We start from the raw sequence: 24,700 nt of genomic DNA on the forward strand, positions 1-24,700 counted from the left end.
AATCCATAGCTTCCCTAACAGTGCGTTATGTTCCTTTTACCACAATCTTTCCAACATTTTAAAAAATCATCTTTAACAATCTGATGGGTGTGAGGTAGAACCTCAGAGTTGCTGTAATTTGTGGTTTTCTTAATTATTAGTGTCATGGAGGGTCTTTTCACATGGCAGTTGGTAACTTGGATGTATTCTCTTGAAAACTGCTTATCCTTAGTCTTTGACACCGTTTATTGATTAAGAATATGTTTTGCCTACAGAAACCTTCTCTCTCTGTCATATAAATCAAATGTTTCCTGATTAACATGATATCTGAACTCCTTTGGTTCCCCTGTTGTCTTAACTAATTTATATTGGTTAAACTTTTAGAAAATTATAATTATTAGTGTTGATGTCACTTTTGTTGGCCATATCCCATTTTTGGTAGTCAGTCGCTTGTTTAATTTAGAATGATTTGTTTGTTGCCATATCTTTTTCTTATTATTCTTTTTTCTTAATTTTTACTAGTTCTAATCTTAGCTTTGACAAGACTGCACATGCATCTGACTGAAGGATCATGCCCATGTCAATAGTAAATCTGTTAAAATATCTATTTCATTTTTTCCTTAAAGAATGTATTCATGATTTAAAGCCTTGATACTCTGCTTAATCTAACAGTTTTTGGCCTCTCTCATTCATTTTTTCCTGAACCGTGTCTCATATCTATTTCTTCCCATTGCTATATTTCCCTACTTTTGCCCTGAACTTCCCAAGTATCAGAGTGTACATTTTGATTTACTCTGTAGTCTTATCAAATTTTTCTTAGGATTTCTTTATGTCTTCCTCCTCAGCAACTGATGTTGGTGCATAAGCTGCATTTCTTTTTGTGGCAGTCTTTTAGAAAATACTTGCCATTCAGATAGCAGGTAACAGTTCCAACACAGGGTAGAGCTCTTTCTATCCTAGAGAACAGTATTTCTTGCAATCCCAAGGGAGCAAGGACACTGAGGAGCAATATCACTTCCATTCACCGGGAAGCCAGTGACTACACCTCTTCTGGTAACATGCCATCTAGGAAGCACTGAAAATTCCAAACACCCAGAATTAGCTTTGAAAACAGAAGTACAAAAAAACCTCTAACACTTGGGACAATCCCTACTTCAGGAACAGAGGCCAACTTTAGCATAAAGTTAAAAGTCAAGAAATCGGGTGTAGCAGAGAGGGAGAGAGAGAACCTGAAAGGTACTATGATGACATGGAAACTCAAGACAAATTCAGAAGACAAGTGTCGAAACAGCTACAAGCAAAGCTTCAAGAAAACATTAATTCAACACAAGCCCAACGAGAATTCTTGGAAGACCTAAAAATAATTTTAAAAATCAAATAAGAGTTGTAGAAGAAAAATTGGGAAAAGAAATGAGAAGCTATGTAAGAAAATTATGAAAACACAGTTAACGGTTCTATAAAAAGAAGCATAAAAAAATAACTGAAGAAAATAACACCTTAAAAAACAGAATTGATCAAATGGAAAAAAGATGCAAAAGTTGGTTGATGAAAATAACTCCTTTAAAAGAATTATATGTCACACCAAAAAAAAAACTCTCTTTTTTCGTTGTTTAAAGTGGTGGATCAGGGAAATGTTTATTCTTGTGGAAACGATACAGAAATATCACCTAGCTGATAGTACACTTAGATGGATTTGGAACTTAAATAGTTAGACTCAACAAATAGTCATTAATGATTTACTGTCATTTTGGAAAGTAATGTCCAGTAGAACACCCCCAAGGAACTATGTTTTGTCCCTATTCTGTTTAACTTTTTATCTGTGATTTGAAAATAGGTAGGTAGGTAGGTAGGTAGATAGATAGATAGGCAGACAGATAGCATCCTTCTCACTTATTGGTGATGCAAAGTTAGGAGCTTTGGATGACAGACTAGATTCCAAAAAATCTGGAAAGATCTTGAGTAAGATAAAATTGAATAAGCATGAATGTAAATTTTTTTACTTTGGTTCCAGAAAGTTAATTTCAGTGATTCAAAGGCTTAACTAGATAGCACTTCATCTGAAAAAGATCTGGTAAAGTTCTTAGAAGATATCTGTAGTGTTTTCTCATATAGAAAAGTAAACAGTTTATCCTTATTAAATTCTTTATGGTTTCTCTTTGATGTTTACCTTTTTATTCCTTTCTTGAGTCTTATATTTGAAAGTCATAATTTCTGTTCACCTCTCTCTTTTCATCAGGAATGCTTGTAAGTTCTCCATTTTATTAAATGTCCAATTTTTCCATTGAAGGATTATACTCAGTTCTGCTGGGTAGGTTATTCTTGGTTGTAATCTCAGGTCTTTTGCCTTCCAGAATATTATATTCCAAGTCCTCTGATTCTTTAATATTGTAGCTGCTAAGTCTTACGTGATCCTGACTATGGCACCCAGCTATTTGAATGGTTTCTTTATGACTACTTGCAGTATTTTCTCTTTGATCTGGGAGCTCTGTAATTTGACTATAATATTCCTGGGAGTTTTCATTTTGGGATCTCTTTCCAGGAGGTAATCAGTCTATTCTTTCAATTTCTATTTTACTGTCTCGTTCTTGGATATCAAGGCAATTTTCCTTAATAGTTTTTTGAAATATGTCTAGGTTTTTATTTTGATCATGGCTTTCAGGTAATTCAGGAATTCTTTAATTACCTCTCCTTGATCTATTTTCTAGGTTAGTTGTTTTTCCAATGAAAGATTTCTCATTTTCTTCTCTTTCCACCCCATTCTTTTGACTCTTTTATTACTTCTTGATGACTCATGGAGTCATTAGCTTTCTCTTGCCCAGTTCTGATTTTTAAGGAGTTATTTTTTTTCAGTGAGCTTTTGCATCTTTTTTTTCCATTTGGCCAATTCTCCTTTTTAAGAAGTTTCATCAGTGCATTTATTTACCTCTCTCCATTTGCCCAGTTCTGTTTTTTAAACTATTATTTTCTTTAGTATTTTTGTGCCTCTTTTACTAAGCTGTTAATTGTCTCTTCATAATATTCTTCCTTTGCTTTCATTTTTTTAACCTGTTTTTCTTCTACTGTTGTTATTTGATTTTGAAAATCATTTTTTAGATATTCCACAGATTCTTGTTGGGCTTGTGTCCAACTCACTTTTTTTTTTAAATTCAAGGCTTTGCTTGTAGCTGTTTTAACTTCATTGTCTTCTTTTGAATGTCTTGATCTTCCTAGTCACCATAATAGCATTTTTATGGTCAGATCCTCTTTTTGTTGCTCATTTTTCCACCCCATTTTTAGATTTTGATCATTGTTAATGTTGGGTTTTGTTTGTGTTGGGTAGAGGGAAAGCTGTCTTAAGCATCAGGATTTTTTGCACTGCTGTTTTCAGAGATAGTTCTGGGGATTTGGAAGTTTTCAGTGCTTCCAAGGTGGTGTAATCTGGAGAAACATGGTCATTGCTCTCTGGTCCTTATTCAGGAAGGTCCTTTGATCCCTTGGGATTTTAATTCAAGATACTGCTCTTTAGGGGCCCTGTTCATTTGGCAACAGAAACTGTACTGTTCCTCAGGGTCCCTGATCCTTGGGGCTAGAAGCCCTCAGGTCTTCCACTCCCTCTTGACAGTAAGTGCTCCTCCTTGCCATGAGCTGTGACCCAAAAATGGGTGCAGGCAGTGGAATTACCAAACAGCGTCACCACAGGGGTCCCCTGTAATCTCTTTCTGCCTCATTGCCAGCTCCCCTTACCATATTCCAATTGAGAAATCATGAAGCTGCTACAACATCTGTCTCTACCACCTCGTCCCACCACTAGTGTTTCATCCACATGGGCTCCAGGGTAGCCTCCTTCTTGTTACAAATATCTCTTTCCAATGTCCTTTGTTGTCTTAGGCGGGAAGAATGTCTTACTCTGACCCTTTGTCTGCACTTCCACTTTAGAATTTGTTTTTAGGCATAATTTTAAAGTTGTTTGGAGGGGAATGTTGGGAGATCTCAGCTGAGCACTTTGTCTACTTTGCCATCTTGGCTTTGCCCCCTGGAAGTCTTGCATTCATGCTTTTCAGTATTATCTCCCCAACCAAATGATAAACTTTTTGAGGTCTTGTTTCCCATAGATTTGTCTGTGATTAAATTTACCAAGAACAGAATCAAAATATAAACCTTTGAAGGCAGCAACTGTTTTCATTTTTGTCCTTGAATTTCTGAAACCTCGCATATTCCTTTGCTCATGGCAGGTGCTTAAGAAGTGTTTGTTGAAATGATTTGGTTGGTTTTAGAAAAACCTGGAAAGAATTGTATGAAATCATGAAGAGTAAAATGAACAGAACCAGGAGAACATCGCACACAGTAACAGCAATACTGTTCTAAGAATAACTTTGACCAAGTCATTTTGAGTATTATAAATATTCAAATCAACTACAAAGGTCTTATGAAGCAACATGCTTCAGAGAAAGAACTGATAAATAGAAGTATGTATAGTATGATTTTACCTACATACACACACATATATACATATAATGTATATATATACACATACATACATATTTGTATTTAATGGTAGCCTTCCCTGGGGCAAGGTAGGGAAAGAGGGAAAGAGAAAATAAATAAAAAATGCACAGTAGAGAACAAAAGAAAATTTAGAAGGAAGCACAGAAAAGTTTTCATAGCTTTGAAAATGATGTGTAGTACGTATTACATAGCTCCCCCCAAAAAAATGTGAAATGGAAATTCATGGTTTTATATTGAATCCTCTTTATATGTTGTGCTGTGTCCTTGGAGATATTCTTTTTTTTTTTTTGTCTTTATGTATTTAAGTTCAAAATGAATAAAAAAAATGTTTAAAAAAGAAATGTTTGTGATATGGATGTTCATAGAATTTATTGGGTTTGTTGTTGTTGTTTTTTAAGTCCATATTCCTTCCCTGGCATCTTCCGATATCTCAACTAAAAAAGTAAAGCACTCAACAGCCACCACTAGTAGGCACCAAAGCCTTTTCCTGCCCTTTTCTGAAGTATCTGTTAATGAGCAATAACTACGCCGGTGTTACGAGTCAGGCCCGACTAAAGCTCGTCTAGTGATTCGGGTTTGGGATTGTGATAAAATGGCACAGTCATAGACCATCCAACAGTTACAGGAAGAAATTGATTTAGCCATGGTATGGAAAAAATATTGAGCAAGGATACAGCACCATTCAGTAGGGTTGGTTCAAAAACAGTGTCCAGCCAGAGGGAGTCACTACTGACTCCTCACACCCTGGTGTTTTGGTTTTTTTTTTAGACCACCAGGAGGCTGTATCAGTTTGTCCCCCAGGACAATTAAATCTCAAGTGTGGTTTCTGTACCTCTCAAGGATCTTGAGGTGCTAAAGAGTTAAGATGTGGCCAAAGGAGTGAAACCTTAACAAATTATATGTGATTTTTAGGAGGCCTTATAAGGCTGGGATAGAGTAGTCAAAGTGTAATTGAATTTTAGAAACGCTAATGTTTGTCCTGCAGTTGGTACTGAGAAGAGAGACCCAGGGCAGGAGATGTGGTGGGAAGATGTAAATGATGATGCTGTTCATTCACTCGTTATGTCCTGCACTGCGCCAGGTGCATAGAGCACTTAGCCAAAAGTGGAGGGAAGGGGGAAAAAATGCGAATTTACTACCCTAAGCAAGACTGCTACCCCACCTGGGAGGTAGGTAGGTATTGTTATTGTTATTGAGGAAACTGAAACAGACAGGTTAAGTGAATTGCCCCAGGTCATACTAGGGGTCTGTGGCTAAGTTTGAATTCCAGAATTCTTAACTCCATGCCCAGTGCTTCATACACTGTTGTACCTGGCAGCCTCTGGGCAGTGGTGTATCTCACTCAAGCCATATGCTGTTTGGTAATAACCCCAGCCGGCTCTGTCTGTGCCCCTCAAACAAGTCTGAAGAAATGAAATGGTAGAGGAGGAGAAAGCTAAAAAAAGAACTTACAAATACTGAGTTTAGAAAAAGCAAGAAGAAACTTTGAAAGCAGTGACATAGGAGTGGTAAACCTGAGAATTGTCTGTCTGAAGAGGAAAAAATTTAGGGCTTTCCTTCAGACAGAAGCTAGAACTGCCCAGGGTGCATTCTAGTAGTCTGGAGAGAAGAAGTGGGCCTTGGGCTAGGCTCAAGGCTGATTCAGGGCAGGAGAAAGTCACTTAGGAAGTTTTGAGTGACTTTGAATACTTGTGCCCTGGATTCCAGAAACAGGCTCCATAGCTTGTTTTTGTCTCTGTGTTCCCAGTGCCCAGGGGAGACCGATTGTTGGGGGACCTTGTTTGTAGAATCAGATATTTATTGAATGCTTACTGTGTGCTCTGTGCTGTAGGAGACAGGGAAGATTTATAAAACTTACAGGAATTTATAATCTGTTTGGGAAGATAAAAATGAAATATATGAAACTAGCAAATAGTGCAAAAAATAATAACATGTATGTAATCCTTTGAAATTATTATCTAATGCCAAAAACAAAATGAGAGCAAATAATTTAAGGCTGTATGTGTGTGTTTTTACAGACAGTATCTGAAAAGAAATCTTGTTCTTTGAAATCTTTTATTTAATAATTTTTACTGAAATGTATAATACACTTTGATAATGATTTTGAACTCAAAATTTTGAGGTGGTGTGAATTATTTTTAATCTTTTAGATTCCAGAGTCTTTAAAACATAATGCTATTACTTTTGCTCTTTGATAAAATGGTTAAAATGCTGCTTATTCATGACTTTACTATAAGAAATTGAAAGTACCATGGTACAATGGAAAGGGCACTGATAGTGAAGTAAAAAGACCTGAGTGGAGCCCAAGCCCTCATTTACTAGAACAAATCACTTTACCTCCACAAGGCTCTGACTTTCCATTTTTAAAATGACATGTGTCAGGTCTTCCAGACTGACCTCATGAAATTGTTTTGAGGATAAAAATAAAATAACAAGTAAAATAATTTTGAACATTGTAAAACATTATGCAATTTTAAGGTACTATCATAGAAAATTTTTCTAACAATTAAGAAAGACAGCAACACAAGACACATTTGTGTGAATGGTATTGGAAGTTTTATATATTTTCAGCATTACTGTCATGTCATTTTTGAATTCAGGAAACTTCTCTGGCTCTCAGTTGCCCCTTAGAATAAAATACAAACTCATTTGGTGTCTGAAGTCTTTCACAATCAGACTTCAGCCCACCTTTCCAGGCTTCTTGGACAGTATTCCTATTGACCCCCACCCCCTGCACTACTATTTCCAAACAATGTGGCCTACTGAATGTTTACTGTGGGTGACATTCCATCTCCCACCTGCATGTTCAGCTGTGCTCTCCCTTCAGTGCTCAGCTTAGAGACCATTTCCTACACTAGACCCTTTCTGAACTCCCAGTTATCTGTGCTTTCCTTTCCTCCCAAGATTCCCAATTGTTTTGTATGTTATGTCTGTATAGAGTGTCTACTCCCAGTAGAATGTAAGCTCCTTAACTGCTAGGCATATTTTGTTTTTGTCTAATATCCCTAGTTCTTTGCACAGTACTTTGTACATTATCTGGTAATTTCTTGTTGAATTGAAAGATCCAGTTTTTAATAATTTTCATGTCATTTGCTTTACAGTTGATGGCAATACCTGGGCACAAGTAATTGCCTTATACCCAACTTTAGTAGAATGCATAACCTGCTCGTCTCCAGAAATCTGCTCAGCACTTAAAGAGGCATTAGTTCCCTTTAAGGACTTCATGCACCCACCAGCATCCAAGGTACAAAATGGAGAATCTTGACCACATATTTATATTTGAAGGAAAAAATATCCCCCTCAAAAAAAGAATGTTTGCTTCTGAATGAGGACTCACTTTTGCTCCTGTGAGAAGGACATCTCTTGCAAATAATACTTGGCAGCTGTTGTTGGCTTCCTTTTAATTGTACTAACAAGAGCTTGGTGATTTATGAAACTACAAGCTTACACCTCAGAAAAGTTCCAGAAGAGTAGCAGTGCAAGCCTTTAATAAATTAAACTGAATAGGTGGAATCATTTATAATCTAATGTGCCTGCTACAGTATATAGAGTGGTGACTGAAAAGTGGGCTTATGTACAGTTTGTGGTGTATGTGTTAATGATGTAATTTTAAAGAAGTATTTCAATTCAGTCCTTTATTAGGCTGGTGTTTTGCATCCTTTTTCAAGTACAAAATTGTACAAAAATTTTATGCAAGATGGTACTGTAACATTCCATATTGTCTGTAACCAGCCTTTGTAAACAAAGGGAGATGATATACTTGTGTATACAATAAATGGTACAGTTCTGTATAAAATAGTTGCATTTATTATTTAAATTTTTTTAAATTTTGGTAATGCTAAATGCTCGAGGATATGTATTTATTATGAATACGGAATTGTATGCTTACATTTTTGCTTATTTTACTTTATTGATTAGCAAATATGATCATGCAATTAGCTTTGGGCTTATTTTGAATGTATTTACAATAGTGATTAAACATCTGATGAGGAAGGTCATTTGAAGACAGTGGCAAATAGTCAAAGTTTGCTGATTTAAAATTTTGAAGTGTTTGAAATAGACTAATTTTAATACATTGAGATATTGTAACATTATGATTCCATACCTCATGTCTTTAATATCTCTTGCCAATTTGCTTTACCTATTCATTTTTGTATTTTCCTTTTCGATTTTAAATAGTGTTTCTACTGATGCTTACCCTTACTCCCCACTAATGATATTTATCACTGTCTGAATTATGACCTAAGCAGGTTGATTTAAAATAGCCTAAAATTTTGGCTGCAGATTTTATTCATTTCAGTTATCTTCACTATTTCATTTTGTATATCTTTTCAGTGAGGGAAATTCTTGTGCTAAACTTTAAGTAGAAAATGCGTGTGTGTTATAAAACAAGGAGAAGTGTATTTTTGGAGATAGTCATACATTTAGAAGTATAGTAAATTTTCTGTCATGGAATAAAATACTCTTTTGTTTCACTTTCCTAAACCTAAGTATTGGAGAGCACTAAGTACTTTTACTTATTCTTTTAAAAAATATTATGTCTTACCTGAATATACTTTTTACTTCATGGATTATGATAATATAGTATTTTTTAGTTAAAATTTTCATTGATTGGAAGGAATAATGATGTTTAAAGCAATGATTATTTGTAAGAAATACAAATGGTATTTGTCTTTACTTTTAATAGATTTTATACATTTTTGACTCATCTGATCAAATCATAAAAACTGGTAGAATGTGTTAAAATTGAGTAATAGATTTCATAGAAATTTGAGGCTGTTGTTAATTGTGTAATTCTAAAACTTTTCCCATTGTCATTCTCTTTTGTCATACTTAGGGATATATGAAGAGTGTGGGGGTAGATAAAGATCTTTCAGAATGACTTTTTTTTTTAAAGGAATTATTGAACTTTTAAAATTTCACTTTAAATTTGTGTAACATATTACATTTATTAAGTTCTACAATGTTACATTTTTCCTCAGAACTTAAAGGAAAACTAAGCCAAATTTACTTACTTTATTCTGACTTCAGGTGTGGTTAGTTTGAGTAGGAAATTGGTATATTGTGTTAATGTAAATTAGTAGACTGCATTTTGGCAACTTCCTGGGGAAAAAAATTGTGTACATATAGTCAAAATAGGTTTTTGAATGTGATCATGCTGAAAGTAACTCATTTTGAAAAACAGTTTGAAAATGAACTGACTGACAACTATTGTGAGCGTTTAGCTGATGAATGTTAAAATGTGCAACTTGTGAAATTTATTTATAAACTAGGATTCTGCTAGACTTAACTTTGTAGGAACATGTTGCATAAACCCAGTTGCTGCCTACATTGTAAATTTTAAGGGTGCCTGAAATGGTAACTAAATATTTCTTCTTCCAAGTACTCTCTTTTGAAATGCATAGAACATCAAAAGGGGTTAATACATTAAGCTATTAACACTTCATTATGAATTCCTTCCAACAATAACAAAATTGCTTAAAGAAGATTGTCTTGCTGGTGCTGCCAAAAGGAAGATGCCAAATAGCCCTGATATTAAGTTTTCATTTTTAAAATGAGGAGGGTTGGGCTAGATGGTCTCTAACCATCTATGAATTTATGAATGTGTTTTGTGGGGAAATTTCAGTAAATGATCTCTGTAATTCATATATTAAGCACAATTTATGAACTCTTAGATGAGCATTTATCAATTTTTTTCTTCATATTTTGTTAAGAGAATTTGTTTTGACATTGAATATTTTTCAAGAAACAGCCTACACAGGATATATTCACTTTTCCCCTGTAGATGGCTGGAGCAACTATCAAACACCCTTTCTGATATTGCTTACAAAAGGTGAAAAAAAGTACTGTTTATATAGCTGACTTCCCATTTCCCTGCTGTTATCATTACTGCCAAAAAGGGAAGTAGGTACAGGGTAAAGTACCTTTATTTAACTCAGATTCTTAAAATTTCTTCTATTTGCTGCTCAAGTTTTAGAAAAATTCATTGTGTCTGCTGGTGGTTGGGATCTCTATTGCCGATAGCAGAGCAAGCTTCTTTGGGAACCTGCCCACATAGGTGCTAGCAGTGGCAGTTTGAGCTCTATTATGTGAACCGAGGAATCTACCTCAGACCAATGCACAGTCTTAATTAACACTGTGATGAGAGTGCTAGCTATACAACTACTGCACTTTTCCATCAAAGATTAATGACTTGAAAAGCATCTGGTCAGGTAGCGAGAGCTACATGTAGCTAACAAATAGACAGCTTGAGTGCTACGGAGAATCCTACACAGTATTATTGCGGTTGTTTGTCCTTCATGAAACCTGGAAGAAGGCTTCTAGGACGTTGAGTGCAGCCCTTCTGGAAGCTTTGTGGTTGGGCATAAACAAGAGCTCTTTAAGATGAGAAGGCATGGCTGGGTTGTGAGCTGTACCACAATCCACTGAAGTATTCCTGAAAATCACTGCTAGCTTGAAAACATGATAGTAGGATATGCAAGACCCTGTCATAAATATTTATTTTTATACTTGGGAGCTGTTAAGTACAGCAAGGAATTAAAAAGAAAGTAAAAGATCAATTCCTTGTCTTTGAGTTGCATAGAATCAAATAATATATTTACAGATTGTCTTGCTGAAGGATCATCTAAGTCATTCTGCTTGTCATCTGTAAATGGGCTGAGTATAGGGAAGTCATCTGTGATTTCATTGGTCCAGGTAAGGAAACTTCCTCCAATAGTGCAAGGCAGCACCTTCTCTGCAAATTTTAGTCTTAGGTGCCTAGAGTTCTGGAGAGTTTAAGTGACTTTCCAAGGGTCACACTGCCCCTATTGTATGTGTCACAAGAGGGACTTGAACCCAGATCTTCCATAACCACATTGTATATATCCTTTGTCACAAGAAGAATCAGACAAGGAGTATGGATGGAGAATCAGAAATTCATCATGATGATTTTAAAATCAAAAGCTCCCAAAAGCACATGTTGTATTTGGGTGGTCATTTTTTTTCCTTTTTTTCAAGGGGCAGGGTGAGGGGCAGGAATCTTCTTTATTGTTATAATCAAAATTACCCAAATATAGTAGAACCAGATGATAGCTACACACCCTGCCTCCTGCACTGTTCCTAAGGAGCTCATTGTATCTGCTGGTGGTTGGGATCTCTGTTGCCAATAGCAGTAGCAAGTAATAGCACCCACATAAGTGCTAGCACTGTTATGTGAATCGAGGAATCTACCTGAAACCAATGCACAGGCTTAATTAACATTAATTGTGGTGGGGGAACTAACTATGGAGCTATTGGCAGTGGTGGTCCTATTAGAAGCAGCCACAGTACAGCACTTTTCCCAGCTACTCGTTTATAAATTTTGAAGGATATATTTGTAACCATGGTACTATACAAAGAGGACTGTTGTACCAAGATTAAAGTATAATGTTATTTTATGATTGTCTATTAGTGTAACTTATTTGTTATCGTTTGTGAGAAATAAGGATTAATATCACTATGAAGTGTTTTTCTAGTATGGGGCAAGCAAATGTATTAATACATCCAAATGACTCAAAACATTTCCTTATGACTGAAAAATAGTTATGCTTTCAATTAGAGAGTTAAGGGATTTTATAGGTTAGGAAGCAAAATAGTATAGCTGTACATCTGTGTGATAAATGTGTTCATGAAAATTAACACATACTTTTTAATAATAAAATATTTTAACTATATTAAATATTTATAAATATATATAATATATTAACTATATTAGGGCAAATGGTTTTTTTAAAGAAAATGTGTTATGAGTCCTTTTTGTAGAGGGTGAACACTTTCCCCCTCCTAATTTCATGGGATTGTAGGTCTTAAGCTGGAAGAGACCTCAGAAGCCATCTAATCTCTCTCCCTGTATTTTATATATGAGCAACATAAAGCCCCAGAATGTTGTGACTTGTTCAAGGTCACACAAGAAGTAAGTATCAGAGGAAGGATTTGAACCTAATTCCTTTGATTCCAGATCCAAAGATTTCCACTGTATCAATTTATCAATTACATGATTTTTTTAAAAACTTGCATATCTTATTTTCTTAATGCAAAGCACCACTGAAGTGATTTGATCATGGCTACAGTGATTTTATTGTGAAGTTGGAAATAAAATCTAGAACTTTTCAACTTTCATACATCTTCTCTCCACAATCCCAAAGCTGGCAAGAACATGATTGTTTCATGTGTTTGGATAAGGAATGAATTTCTGATGCCATCTACACTAGTCATTTATTTATTAAGTCTTATTTTCATGAATATATATGATTAGAAACTTTCAGCTATAGATGTGGTATTTTCTGTATTTCCATGTCTTCTTGCCCTTCCCTCCTAAACAATACCTTCTTTCCATCCTCTTTCTTTCATTACATTTCCAATTACCTTGTTTCTTTTCTTTATGCTTTCATTTCTCTCTCCCTTCCCTATTTCAGTTCTTGTAACTTTAACCCCCCCTACAATTCATAAAAAATTTATTTGACAGCGAAAGCACCTCAGTTAAATGTTCGTAAGCAGCTGACAGGTGCATATATGGATGGTGACAGAGGTACATCTCTTTCACTTCTGCCACTGCTGTCTTTTTACAGGTATGCTGGGGCTTGGCATAAAAGTAGAAATAGAAATGAAATTACTCTGTAATCACTGCTTCTTCCTTTACTAATGCTACATCCCGAAGAATCAGTAGCCAGAGCCAACCCACCATCTCATTGTTCCATTTGATTCTGGGACCTAGAAAAGGGAACTGGTTTGTTCCTCTTTCTTCTAATTCCAGCCTTAGTTCAAGGCTATTTATGAAGACCTCAGCTTCCCAGTCAGAGTTGGTTTTCCCATTAAAATCATAGAATCTTCTTTGTAAGGGATCTTAGAAGTCATCTGGTCCAACCTGTACCTGAGCAGAAATCTCCTGTTGTTCCTTACTTTACTTTCTGAGTTAGCACAGAATAAATCTAATCCTTCTTCCCCATGACAGCTCCTCAGATACTTGGAAAGAGCTGTCTTTTCCCTCTAAATTTCTCTCCAGGCATTCCTTCAAAGAATCCTCTTAATTGTCATCTTTCCCTGACTGTGTGAAACACAGTTTGTCAATATCCTCCTAAGAAGATTATTGATAAAGTGGAAAGAGCATTGTCTTTAGAGTCAGAGGTTCTGAATTCCAATCCTTCCTTTGATAATTAACAACCTAGGCTCAAAATTGAACACAGTACTTAAGGTACGGTTCTCACTAGGGTAGAATCTAATGGGGCTATGACTTCCCTTGTTCTGGACTCTGTGCCTAAGTTAACGTAGCCTGAGTCTGAAATAGATTTTATAGCAGCCATCATACATTTATAACTCATATCAAACTATCACTGCTCAAATACCCAGATCTCTTTCAGATGAACTGCTATCTAACTATTCCTTCCCCATCCTATATTTGAACAATTAACATTTGAAGCCAAGTTTTAGATCTGTTAATCCCAAACAAATTTAATTTTGTTATATTTACTCTATAGTCCTACCCTGTCGGGATGCTTTTAGAAACCTGTCTTTCTGTCATTCAGCATTCTAGCTATCCCTCCAAGGTTTATGTCATCTATAAATGTGATAATATGCCATCTGTGACTTCCGAGTCTTCAGTAAAAATTGTTAGTAGCACAGGGCCCAGAACAGATCCCTGGGATGCTCCAGTAGAGTTCACTATAAGATTATACCAATCCATTAAATGGCTACTCTTTTAGTCCAGTCATACAAATAGTTTTGAATTCACCAAACTCTGATATGATCTAGCCTACGTCTTTCTGCATCTAACCTCAAGGATAATGAATGTGATTTTTATTATCAGTGCCTTACTGAAATACTAGGCCATACTTTTTTCATAGTTTAATGAACCATCCGAGAAAGGAAAGGAGGTTGGACTGGTATAACCTGTTCTTGATGAACTGTGCTGATTTTTTGTGATCTTTTACTTCCCTTTCTAAGTGCTCACAAATCATACCTTTACACATGTCCTCAAAACTTTCCAGGAATCTAAGGTAACTTTATCAACTTAATATTTGAAGAGTCCACCATCTGCCTTCAAAAGAAATTTGAAACATTTGCTTGCCTTCATTCCTATGCCATTTCTTCCATTCGTCCCCATTTTTTTTAGTGATCTCACCTGCCAGATGGAATTCTTCTGTGCTTGGTGACAAAATCATTGAGAGCACCTTGACGTTCTTTTACCACCCCTATCTTCACTTATATTGAATTTCACTTCCCTGCTAATCATTTTTAGTCAATAGGAAAATTTCCAAACCTAATCATTAGTCTCATTGGAGATACAGGAAGAGTTGAAAAGTTCTCCCTCCTCTCAGGATCTGTTATTATCTACTATTCCTTGAGTAGTTCTAACTCCTCTTTGAACTTCCTCTTAACCCTACCATTTTTGTTATTGTTGAGCATTCAGTCATGTCTGGCTCTTTGTTACCCCATTAGGGGTTTTCTTGGCAGAGATAGTGGAATGGTTTGCTATTTCCTTCTCCAGTTCCTTTTATACATGAGGAAACTGAGGCAAACAAGGTTAAGTGACTTGCCAAGATCACACAGCTATTAGGTGTCTGAGCCCATATCTGAACCCAAGAAGATGAGGCTTCCTGACTCCAGGCCCAGCACTCTATGCATTACGCCACCTAGCTGCTCCTAACCCTAACATAGTTTATTTTAAATACCCCTTTGTCCTTGGAATTCTTGGACTGCCTCTGTTTATTGTGAGTTTACTGTTCTTAAAAGATTGTGTCAGTCTTATGTTTTGTTATTGCTCCTCTTCTCTAATCCTTTTACAAATCTCATTTGATCATGTCCACATCAATGTCTTTGGACATCTCCCTTTGACCAGAATTTTATTCATGACAAACTTCTCTGCTTCTTGAGCCTACTTCCCATTTAAATTTTAGGCTATATGATTCTAGCTATCTCAAAGTCCTCAAGCCAATTATAAGAAGTTTTTATGGTGTGAATGAGTAGAAAACTTACATTAACTCAGTTTATCCAACATTTTAGTTTACAGAGCACTTTTTTCTTTACCTTTTGAGATTTTTATATCCATGAGGAAATAGGCCTAGGAAAGTTAATTGCCAGCTACCACTTGGTTAATAATCTAGAGTCCAAATCTAAGTCATCAGAGCACTGATTTAGACCTAGAAAGGACCTTAGAAATCATCTAGTTCAATGCCTTCATTTTACAGGCAAGGAAACTGAGGCCCAGGGAGGTGAAATGACTTTCATAAAACTCCATGGAAAGAGAGGAAGAGCCAGACCCTCTATTTTGGTATTCTGACTAAATCCAATGCTCTTTGCACTGTGTTACATTGCTTTGATCATAAATCTATAATACTCATCTTGTACGACACTTTTAAAAATGATTTCAGGCATGCCTAAATTTTTTAGAACTCTGTTTTTAACCTGTTATTTTCAGCTTGTCCTGTTCTGTTTCACAGCAACATACTTTAATAGAAAACCTAGCACTTGACAGTTTTCCCATTAAGTCTTTCTAGGGTATATTTTGTACATATGTGCTTGATCTATCAACTAGAGCATGGATTTTTCCTAATTGCACTGTGGAATTGATTCTATCCCCTCAGGTAAGAATAAGAGTATTATTGCACCCTTGAATTTTGAGACCTTATTCATTTGCTATAAATGTGGTCACATCATTTTATTTTAAGCTGTAATTCAACATGGTACAACCATGAGAAAAATACTGAACTGTACCATTACCTGGAAAATCATTTCAACATAATGGTAACAGCTTTCTTCTATGAAGTTTTACTTGATAGGTGAAAAATGCTAAATGTATCATACAGTCTTATTCTTTTTTATCCATAAAGCAAGCAATAAAATACTGGTTTGTAGATTTAGCTGTGCAGAGGACTATTTGCTCTCTAGGTTTTATCTCAATATCGTAATTTTGTGACATAACTTATAATCCTATTTCTTAAGCCAGTTAACATATAGTGTAGCTGTTTGACATGGACATATGTATCTATCTTTATAAGAATTTTCCTTAGCAACCAACGTAGCTCTGAAAAATAAAGTCCAAATTGTTATACTTTTCTACATAAACTTTTTTCTTAATCTATATCAGCTGTTTATTGAATGTCTTAGCCTGGGATCCAAACTTTTCAATTTCAGTCCTTAAGTATAGATTGCCATGAAAGTTGCATAGTCTTTGTAACTATTATAGACTATCACAAATTGCTGTTATTTCATAGTTACCACTCTACATATTTTAAAGATATTTAATTATTCATAATACATAATCAAATTTATTTTAGCATTTTCTTAATAGTTATCCTTATTAGTTACATGTCAAGAATCTGTAATTTTATCAGTCCGAACAGATTTCAACGGTGTTGCTCATAACTCATCTATCATAAGCTTATGATAGACCATGGTTTCAATATATCATAAAATATCTCATCATAGATTTAAAGCTTGAGTGAGACCTTATAGGCCATGTAGTCCAATCTAATTTTACTTCCAAGTCCAGCACTATCTACTGTATTTGGTCATGCTGCCTCTCCCTAAAAATACAATAAAATTCATCTTTTAAAAAGAATTTCTTTTTTCTCTAATAAACCTTTTCAGTGGATGTATCCTCTTTAATCAGTCAGGTAAAGTAAATTCTGCAGACATATGATGACTAACTATATTAAAGAGTTCATGAAATCAAATTCAGAAATATTTAATGCTTGTTTAGAAAAATTTCCAGCAGGGGCAGCTAGTGGTGCCCAGTGGCAGCTGGGTGGATAGAGAGCACCAGCTCTGGGGGCAGGAGGAACTGAGTTCAAATCAGTCCTCAGATACTTACTAACTGTGTGACCCTGGGCAAGTCACTTAACCCTGATTGCCTCTCTAAAAAAAAAAAATGAATAGGAACATTTAGGAGCAACTGGAATCCAGTACAGAAACAGAACATCATCAAATGAAAATTATACTGTTAATAGTAAATGAAAAAGTAGGAGAAAAGTTAGACAAGATTATTGGACCTTTCAGTAGTTTCATAGGAAAACAGATTTGGAACTTTGTAATAGATAAGAAAAATTTTAACCCTCACCTGGATTGATTAAAATCAAAGAGATATTTATTAAATGTCTACTATAGTCAAGACACTACAAAGCTTGAGAGTTGGTCACTTTTGCATAATTTTGTTTGGAGAAAAAAGTATAAGGTAATCTGTTTTGCATTATTTCTTTAGGGAAATTATTCCTAGGCATCAGGAGAATTTATTTTGCATCTTTTCTTTTAGTGAATCAATATTCCTATAATGGAGATTAGGGGAACAGAGAAGCTGTGTTTGAATTCTTGCTGTACTTTTTACCACCTCTGTGATCTTGGGCCAGTCTTCAACAATCTGGCTCTTGGTTTGCTAATATAAAATGAGGTGATTGGATTAGATGGCTTCCAAGTTCCCTTCCACCTCTAAAACTATGATCCTGTTTTATGACATAGTGAAACTGTTGTCTAGTCTATATGTTAATTCTAGAACATCTTTTCTTTTAAGAGCAAAGATCAAAATTAATGCAAACCTAGGTAAAAAATAAAAATGAGGAAAAGATATAGTGTACAATTAAAACAACTTTAGCTTGACCTATTTAAAACAAGATATGCTGAAAATGAGAAATGAGTCAAGCATTATTAAGCATCTGTTGTGTGCTGGGCATAGTCCTAACCATTGGGGATATACTAAGAAAGGCAAAAATAATCCTTGCCAATATATAAGGAACTATATGCAAACAAGATAAATAGGATGAATTTACTATAATCGCAGAAACCGCTAGCATTAAGAGAGGACCTTGAAAGACTTGCAGAAGGAGGGCTTTTGCTGAGACTTGAGAATAGCCAGGAGGCAGTGACAAAATAGAAAATAAACCCAAGCATAAAATGCCAGTGAAAATGCATAGAGTTGAGAGATGAATTGTTTCTTTGAGGAAGAGCAAGGAAGCGAGTGTCTCTGGATCATGAAATATATGGGAGGGAGGAGTAAAGTGTAAGAAATTTGGAAAAGTAGGAAAGGGGGCAGGTTATTAAGGGTTTTAAAAGTCAAATGGAATTTTATATTTGATCCTGTCAGTGATAGGAAGGAAGGCCCTGTTACTACATTAGGGAGGGGTGTGTGGCATTTTGAAGATCATTTTGATAGCTGAGTGGACTGAAATAAAAAGATAAAGCAGTAGGATATTACAATAGTCCAGGTGTGAGGTTCTGCACCAGAGTATTGGTAGTGTCAGAGGAAGGAAGGGGCCTTATACAAGAAATGTGACAAAGAATTGACAAGACTTGGCAGCAGATTGGATATGAGGGGTGACAATAAGAACTAGCAGATAAGACCTGTGAGCCTATATGACTGGGCAGATGGTGGTGCCTTTAACAGTTATAGGGAAGGTAGGAAGAGGGAAGGATTTGATAGAGGCAGGGGTGAGGGAGCTAGGAAGTGAGGGGAGAAGAATAGTGAAGTTAGTTTTGGACATGTTGAATTTAAGATGTATGTGGCACATCTAGCTCAGTAAGTCTAATAGACAGTTGGAGATGCAAAACTGCAGTTCAGACTAGAAAAATAGATCTGAGAATCATCACCACAGAGATTATCATTGAATCCATGAAAACAGTTGAGATCACCAAGCACAACAGTATAGAGGGAGAAGAGAAAAGGTCTGAGGAAAGAGGGACACCCATTGTTAGTGATCTTGACCTTAGTGAAGAGCTAACAAAAGAGACTTAGAAGCTGTCAGACAGATAAAAGGATTAGTCTTTCTCTTCTGGACCTCGAGAGAAAAGATCAAGAAGAGGGTGATTTAAAAGTTACAGAAAAGTCAAGGATGACAATTGAGGAAAGGCCATTAAATTTAGTAATTAAGAGATCACTGGCGACTTTGGAGAGAACAGTTTCAGTTGAATGTTGAGGTAGGAATCCATACTACAAAGAATTAAGGAATGAGAAGATAGGAACTATAGAGATTACAGACAGCTTTCCCAATCAGTTTAGCCATGAAAAGACTATATAGAGACATATGGAGAGAGAGAGAGAGATCTATAGAGATCTCTATAGATATAGAGAGATAGCTAACAAATGGATATCATGTAACTTTCTGGAGAGAGTGTGTGCATGTCTGTAGGCATCAGGGAAGCAACCAACAGACGAAGAGATTGAAGATTAGTGAGTAGGGATGATACAGGGGGCAGTCTACTGGAGAAGATGGCATGGAATGAAATCACTTGTGTATGTAGAAAAGTTTAACTTGTCAAGAAGAAAAGCCATCTCTTCATGTGAGAGGGGGTGAAAGGAGATGGAAGGTAAAGCATCAGGAGAGAGTAAAGCCCCAATCAGCAAATTTTGTGGGTGGAGGTAAGGCCATCAACATGAGTCATGAGAATTTCATCCACAAATTTAACCTGATGTAAATCAGTTGCTATAGTGAGGAACCCAAGTGAACCTAAAATCTACCTTTATTCAGCCAAACAGAAATATGGTGGCTAAGGGCCACCGCATAAGTCTGTAATATAATTATATTTGTTATATCTTACAGAGAAGAATGGTGGAAGTCACATCCCTTTTCCAAAACATTAAGAAGCAATAGAGGGAAATAACTTAACTGGGTCTCTTACTAATATTTTTCAGCTAAGTTATCCCAAAGATATTTAAGGTGACCCTGGAAAGAGGACAACAGACAGAAGATGGAAAAGATCTTTTTATAACAATCTCTTTTAATTATGAATGACAGTAGAGCCACTAAATTTGGACTGTCACATACAAGTTCTAGATATGTTGTATGAAGAATTAGAAATGGCACTAAAGGAAACAAATATGTAAAATGCAGCTGGGCTAGAGGAGGTCCATGCAAGGCAGTTTTGATGGATTGTATCTGAAGGAAAAGAAACTTCTAAAACATGGAAAAAACCATAAATATTATTATTACCAAAAAGGCAACCAAGAGGACAGAAATAATCGCCAAACTATATGCCTACTTGACTCTCTCTGACTCTCTTCACACACACACACACACACAAATGTTTCTGAGAATAATGTCCACACACAGATATGCTTGTGAAAGTATCAGAAGGCAACAAGACAGCTTTCAAAGACTATAGCGCCAATGTGATATTCACAGCACCAACAGCGGCCATGAATATGCCCGCGCAATTCTGAATCACAAAATCCAACAGACTCTCCCCATGGAAGATAGAACCAAAACATTTATTCACACACCAGGAAGCCAAATCCATCAAAGCAACAAACAAATCCATACACAATAACAATGCAGGGGGCACTACCATCCCAGTGCCTTCCCCCTGTTAGGCTTCCCACAAACCAGCTTCCCTTAAACAAATCACAGACAAGTTCTCCCACTCATGCTAGCTTCTGCCTGCTCTTATCCAGCTCTGACCGATTTCCTGAGCTCTGCTCCAACTCCACTTCTTTCTGTTCCACCCTTCCTGCTTCACCCCTTCCTGTCCCATGTGATCCTTGATTCGTGTGACTCAGGCTTCCATGTGACTTAATCAGGTCACATGGGCTTATTATAATGGATGGGAAAGATCTTCCCATTAAGAAGCAAAATTACATTAACAATAAGCAGAAATGCATTATCAATACAAAGACAGCATTCCATGGTGACCACATCTTTGTTTTCAGCAAATTGATGAAAAGATGATGAAAAGATGTAGTGAATACCCTACTATTGCTTATTTACCATGGAAAAACTTTTTAATCAATTGAGTGAAATGTTCCACTTACAGGCTCCACTACATAAAGGGATCTCCCTAACTACCCACATGATCAAAAACCAAGTAGGTAATGACTCTACACATGAACGTAAGCTGGACCCAGAGCTGAACAGATGAGGGTGAAAGGCAGAATTACATTTGTGAACTTGCATAGATTTTTGAATGACTTCAGGCTTGGGCATGAAACAAAGGCCTATCTTTTTAATGCCATGTTCTTCCAATGAAGTTCAATTCCATTCAATTCAAATCAACAAACATCAAGGCTAGACACTGGGGGTATACAAAGATAAGAATAAAACTTTTCCAGCCCTCAAGAAACCTATGTTCTGCTGACAGTGTAGACTGGGGACCAAGGAGCAAAGGCATGTAAAAAAAAAATACAAAACGTAGACAAAAAAATTTATGTGATTTTTATTATGGGGACAGGACAGGAACTGGAGAATCAGGAAAGACATCTTAAAGTGTCTTCCAGCTCTAGGTCTATGGTCCTATACTCCTATGAAGTGGCACTTGAGCACTTGTGTTGAGGACTAGTCAGAAATAAGATTAGTCAGAAATAATTTAGGCTACATTATATAAGATGGCAGTGGCTTGAAGAATAAACTGAAGTACAGAAAACCTGAGGCAAGAAACTTATTTCAACCTAAGGCATGAGGTTGGTGGAGTCCTAGATTAGAGTAGGGATTCATAGCCACTCATGTTGATCTATGTCTTGACACTGGACTCCAGTGACTGAAGGAGAGAGTGAGTCTGATGACGGCACAGCTCTGCCTCATTTAAAGGACAACAGATTAGCATAGGAGTGAACAGATTGGGGTAAATATTACTTTTCTAAACAAAATATCCCATTTCTCCAAGAGATTCTAGCATGTCAGATTTCAAATCCAATCACCTTCCTGATCATTCCCTTATAGAAATGCTCTGACTCATCAGTATGTTGTCAAGAATTTGTTCTTCTCCCCCGAGTATAAGTAATGGTCTCTTCACATAAACTCAGAGTTGGAAGGAACTTCAGAGGTCATATAATCCAATCTGCATATGAACCAGTAATTCTATCTATAACATAATTGCCAAGTGGTCTGTCATAGTACAATCTCTATGAGAGCAAGGTCTCTTTTACTTTTGTCTGTATCCTGGAACTTAAATGCTTGCTGCTTGGTAGTTACATAGTAAGGGGGAAACCACAGTTTCCTTTTTTTTTTTTTTTGACAGCTCTAATTATTTTACTTACATTGAGCCTAAATCTGTCTCTACAACTTCTGCCTTCTAATTCTTCTAATTAGTGTCTTCTAATTCTGCCTTATTAAACCAGGCAGAACGAGACTCATCCTTCTATATGAAGACCCTTCAGATATTTGAAGATAGTTACTCTACCCTCCTCCCCCCACCTCCCAACTTCTCTGAGCTATACATCCTCTGTTCCTATAATCTGTTCTCATATGGAATTATCAGAAAGTCCCTACCCATTCAAGTCACCCTCTTTGGAATGCTTTCCAGTCCAGTATTGTCAGTGCCTCTCCTAAAATGTGGCACGCAAAACTGAATACTCTCAACCTGATTTGATCAGAGAAAACTAACCACAAAATTGTCACTTCCTTTGTCTTAGATGCTGTGCCTCTCAAGCCTAAGATCACATTTGCTTTTTTGACTTTTTTGACTCATTGAGTTTATAGTCCACTCCAGATCTTTTCCAAAATGTTTATAGTCTATGGGAAAGTCAAATTGTACTTAGGAAGCTGAATTTCTTTAACCCAAGTTTGAGAATTTACATTTTGTCCCTATTAAATCTCATCTTATTTAAGTCCAACATTTTAATTTTATCCTGCTGAGAAACTTTTTTGGGAGGTGAGGGGAATTCCAATTGTGCCATAAAATGTGTTAAACTATCCCTCCCAGCTTTGTGTCATTATTGTTTGTTGAATTGAATATGCATTTTAATAAATATGCCATCAATGCCCTTATCCAGTTCACTGATTAAAAATGTTCAATAGCACAGAGCCAAACACAGATCTTTGGTGCATTTCTTCAGGGCTTTCCAAATTGAACTCAAACCATTAGTAACTATTCTTTCTGTTTGGCCATTCAAACAGTTCTGTAACCACAAAACTATCATCAAGTAAACATTTCTCCACTTTTTCATAAGAATAGCATGAGAGAGTCTACCAAATAACTTGTTAAGAATAAGATAAACTCTGTCTATAGTATTCTCCTGATCTATCAGTCTTATAAACCTTCCGGGTGCTGGATTTCAAGGTACAAAGAATATCATTTTCAGTTGATCTACCTGTGGGCTTTAATGATAGTGCCTCTCTTTTATATTCCTCCTTCGTTACCTGCATGAGTCTCCATTCCTTAACTTTTAAAAAACCAAGTTGGTCAATGATTTACATGTCCCCCTATCAGTTCATCTGGACAACTCCCTCTCTCCTAAATTGTTTCTCATTGTGTCATTAACATTTCTTAAGAATTTGCCATTCCTCCTAGGCAGTCTGACCAACCTTGTAAAAAATTTTTATCCATGGGATCCTACATATCCTTTATTTTAACGCTTTGAAATCTCTCAAAATCTATTGTGCACGTTGACTACAGCAAGCTTTCCTTTCTTCTCTTACAAACTAAGATGAAGTGTTCAGATTCACCCAAGGTTCCCATTATTTCCACTCCAGTTCCTTGTTAGTGAGAATCAGATCCAGAAAAGACATTCCTTTATTGGCTTCTCTACGTTTTAAAGGATGAAATTAAGACAAGCCAAGAAACTATTAGCTGCCTTGCTTTTGACAAAGTGAGAGGTCTAGTAGATGCTCAGATAATTGAATAATATATCATGCCTCTGTGCCAGGCTTGTGGCCTGTTTTCCAAACTCCTCAGCTATTTCCTCTTTCTGTCTAGATTTCCTATAGTATGCTCAGATGACATTATGAATTTTGTTTTTGCCACCATTTATCTTCACCCCAAAGCTTTCTATCATACTTTATCTTCCTGTCCCTCCCCCATTAACTCTGTTGCCTGAATTACCTCACATGAATATATATTTTAATTTATAATTATTATTATTTCCTCCCTCTTTAGCTCTCCAGTTTTTTGTGAATAAGACATATTCTTTCTTAACCATATCTCTGTTGTGGGCCTCTTCCCACCAAGTGCCAATAATACCAATCAGGTCAATTTTTCCCTCCTCACATCCGCAGTTCTGTTTCCCTTTGCCATGGATATTATGCTTCACTTAATGATGCCTCCAATCACATAAGCCTTATTAGTTAGCTATATCATCCTCAGAACTGTGTATATTTTTTATTTACTTTTCTATGTATGCAGTTTTTCTTCTCAATAGGATGTCAGCTTCTGGAGGAGGAGGATAGCTAGCATTTATATGATGCCTACCACAGATGCCAAACATTGTGCTAAGTGCTTTACAAATATCTCATCTGATCCTCACAATAACTGTGCCAGGTAAGTGCTATTATGTTCCCATTTTACAGATGAGGAAACTGAG

The 24,700-nt window shown here is 36.1% G+C and overlaps 1 protein-coding gene across 4 annotated transcripts in view; it reads left to right on the forward strand.

The window, feature by feature from the left end:
• Positions 1 to 8,260, forward strand: part of MON2 (MON2 homolog, regulator of endosome-to-Golgi trafficking) — a 145,158-nt gene extending 136,898 nt beyond the window's left edge. For 3 of the 4 annotated variants that reach the window (XM_072655240.1, XM_072655241.1, XM_072655242.1), the window contains one exon: positions 7,566 to 8,260. In XM_072655240.1, the coding sequence (XP_072511341.1) occupies positions 7,566 to 7,729 (164 nt within the window). In that variant the 3' untranslated portion in view covers positions 7,730 to 8,260. The remainder of the gene's footprint in view (positions 1 to 7,565) is intronic. The other variant, XR_011977243.1, reaches the window with a different exon arrangement.
• Positions 8,261 to 24,700: the final 16,440 nt, after the last annotated feature.

Source organism: Notamacropus eugenii, chromosome 3 (genome assembly GCF_028372415.1).
Source record: "Notamacropus eugenii isolate mMacEug1 chromosome 3, mMacEug1.pri_v2, whole genome shotgun sequence".
NCBI classification, from domain to species: Eukaryota; Metazoa; Chordata; class Mammalia; order Diprotodontia; family Macropodidae; genus Notamacropus; species Notamacropus eugenii.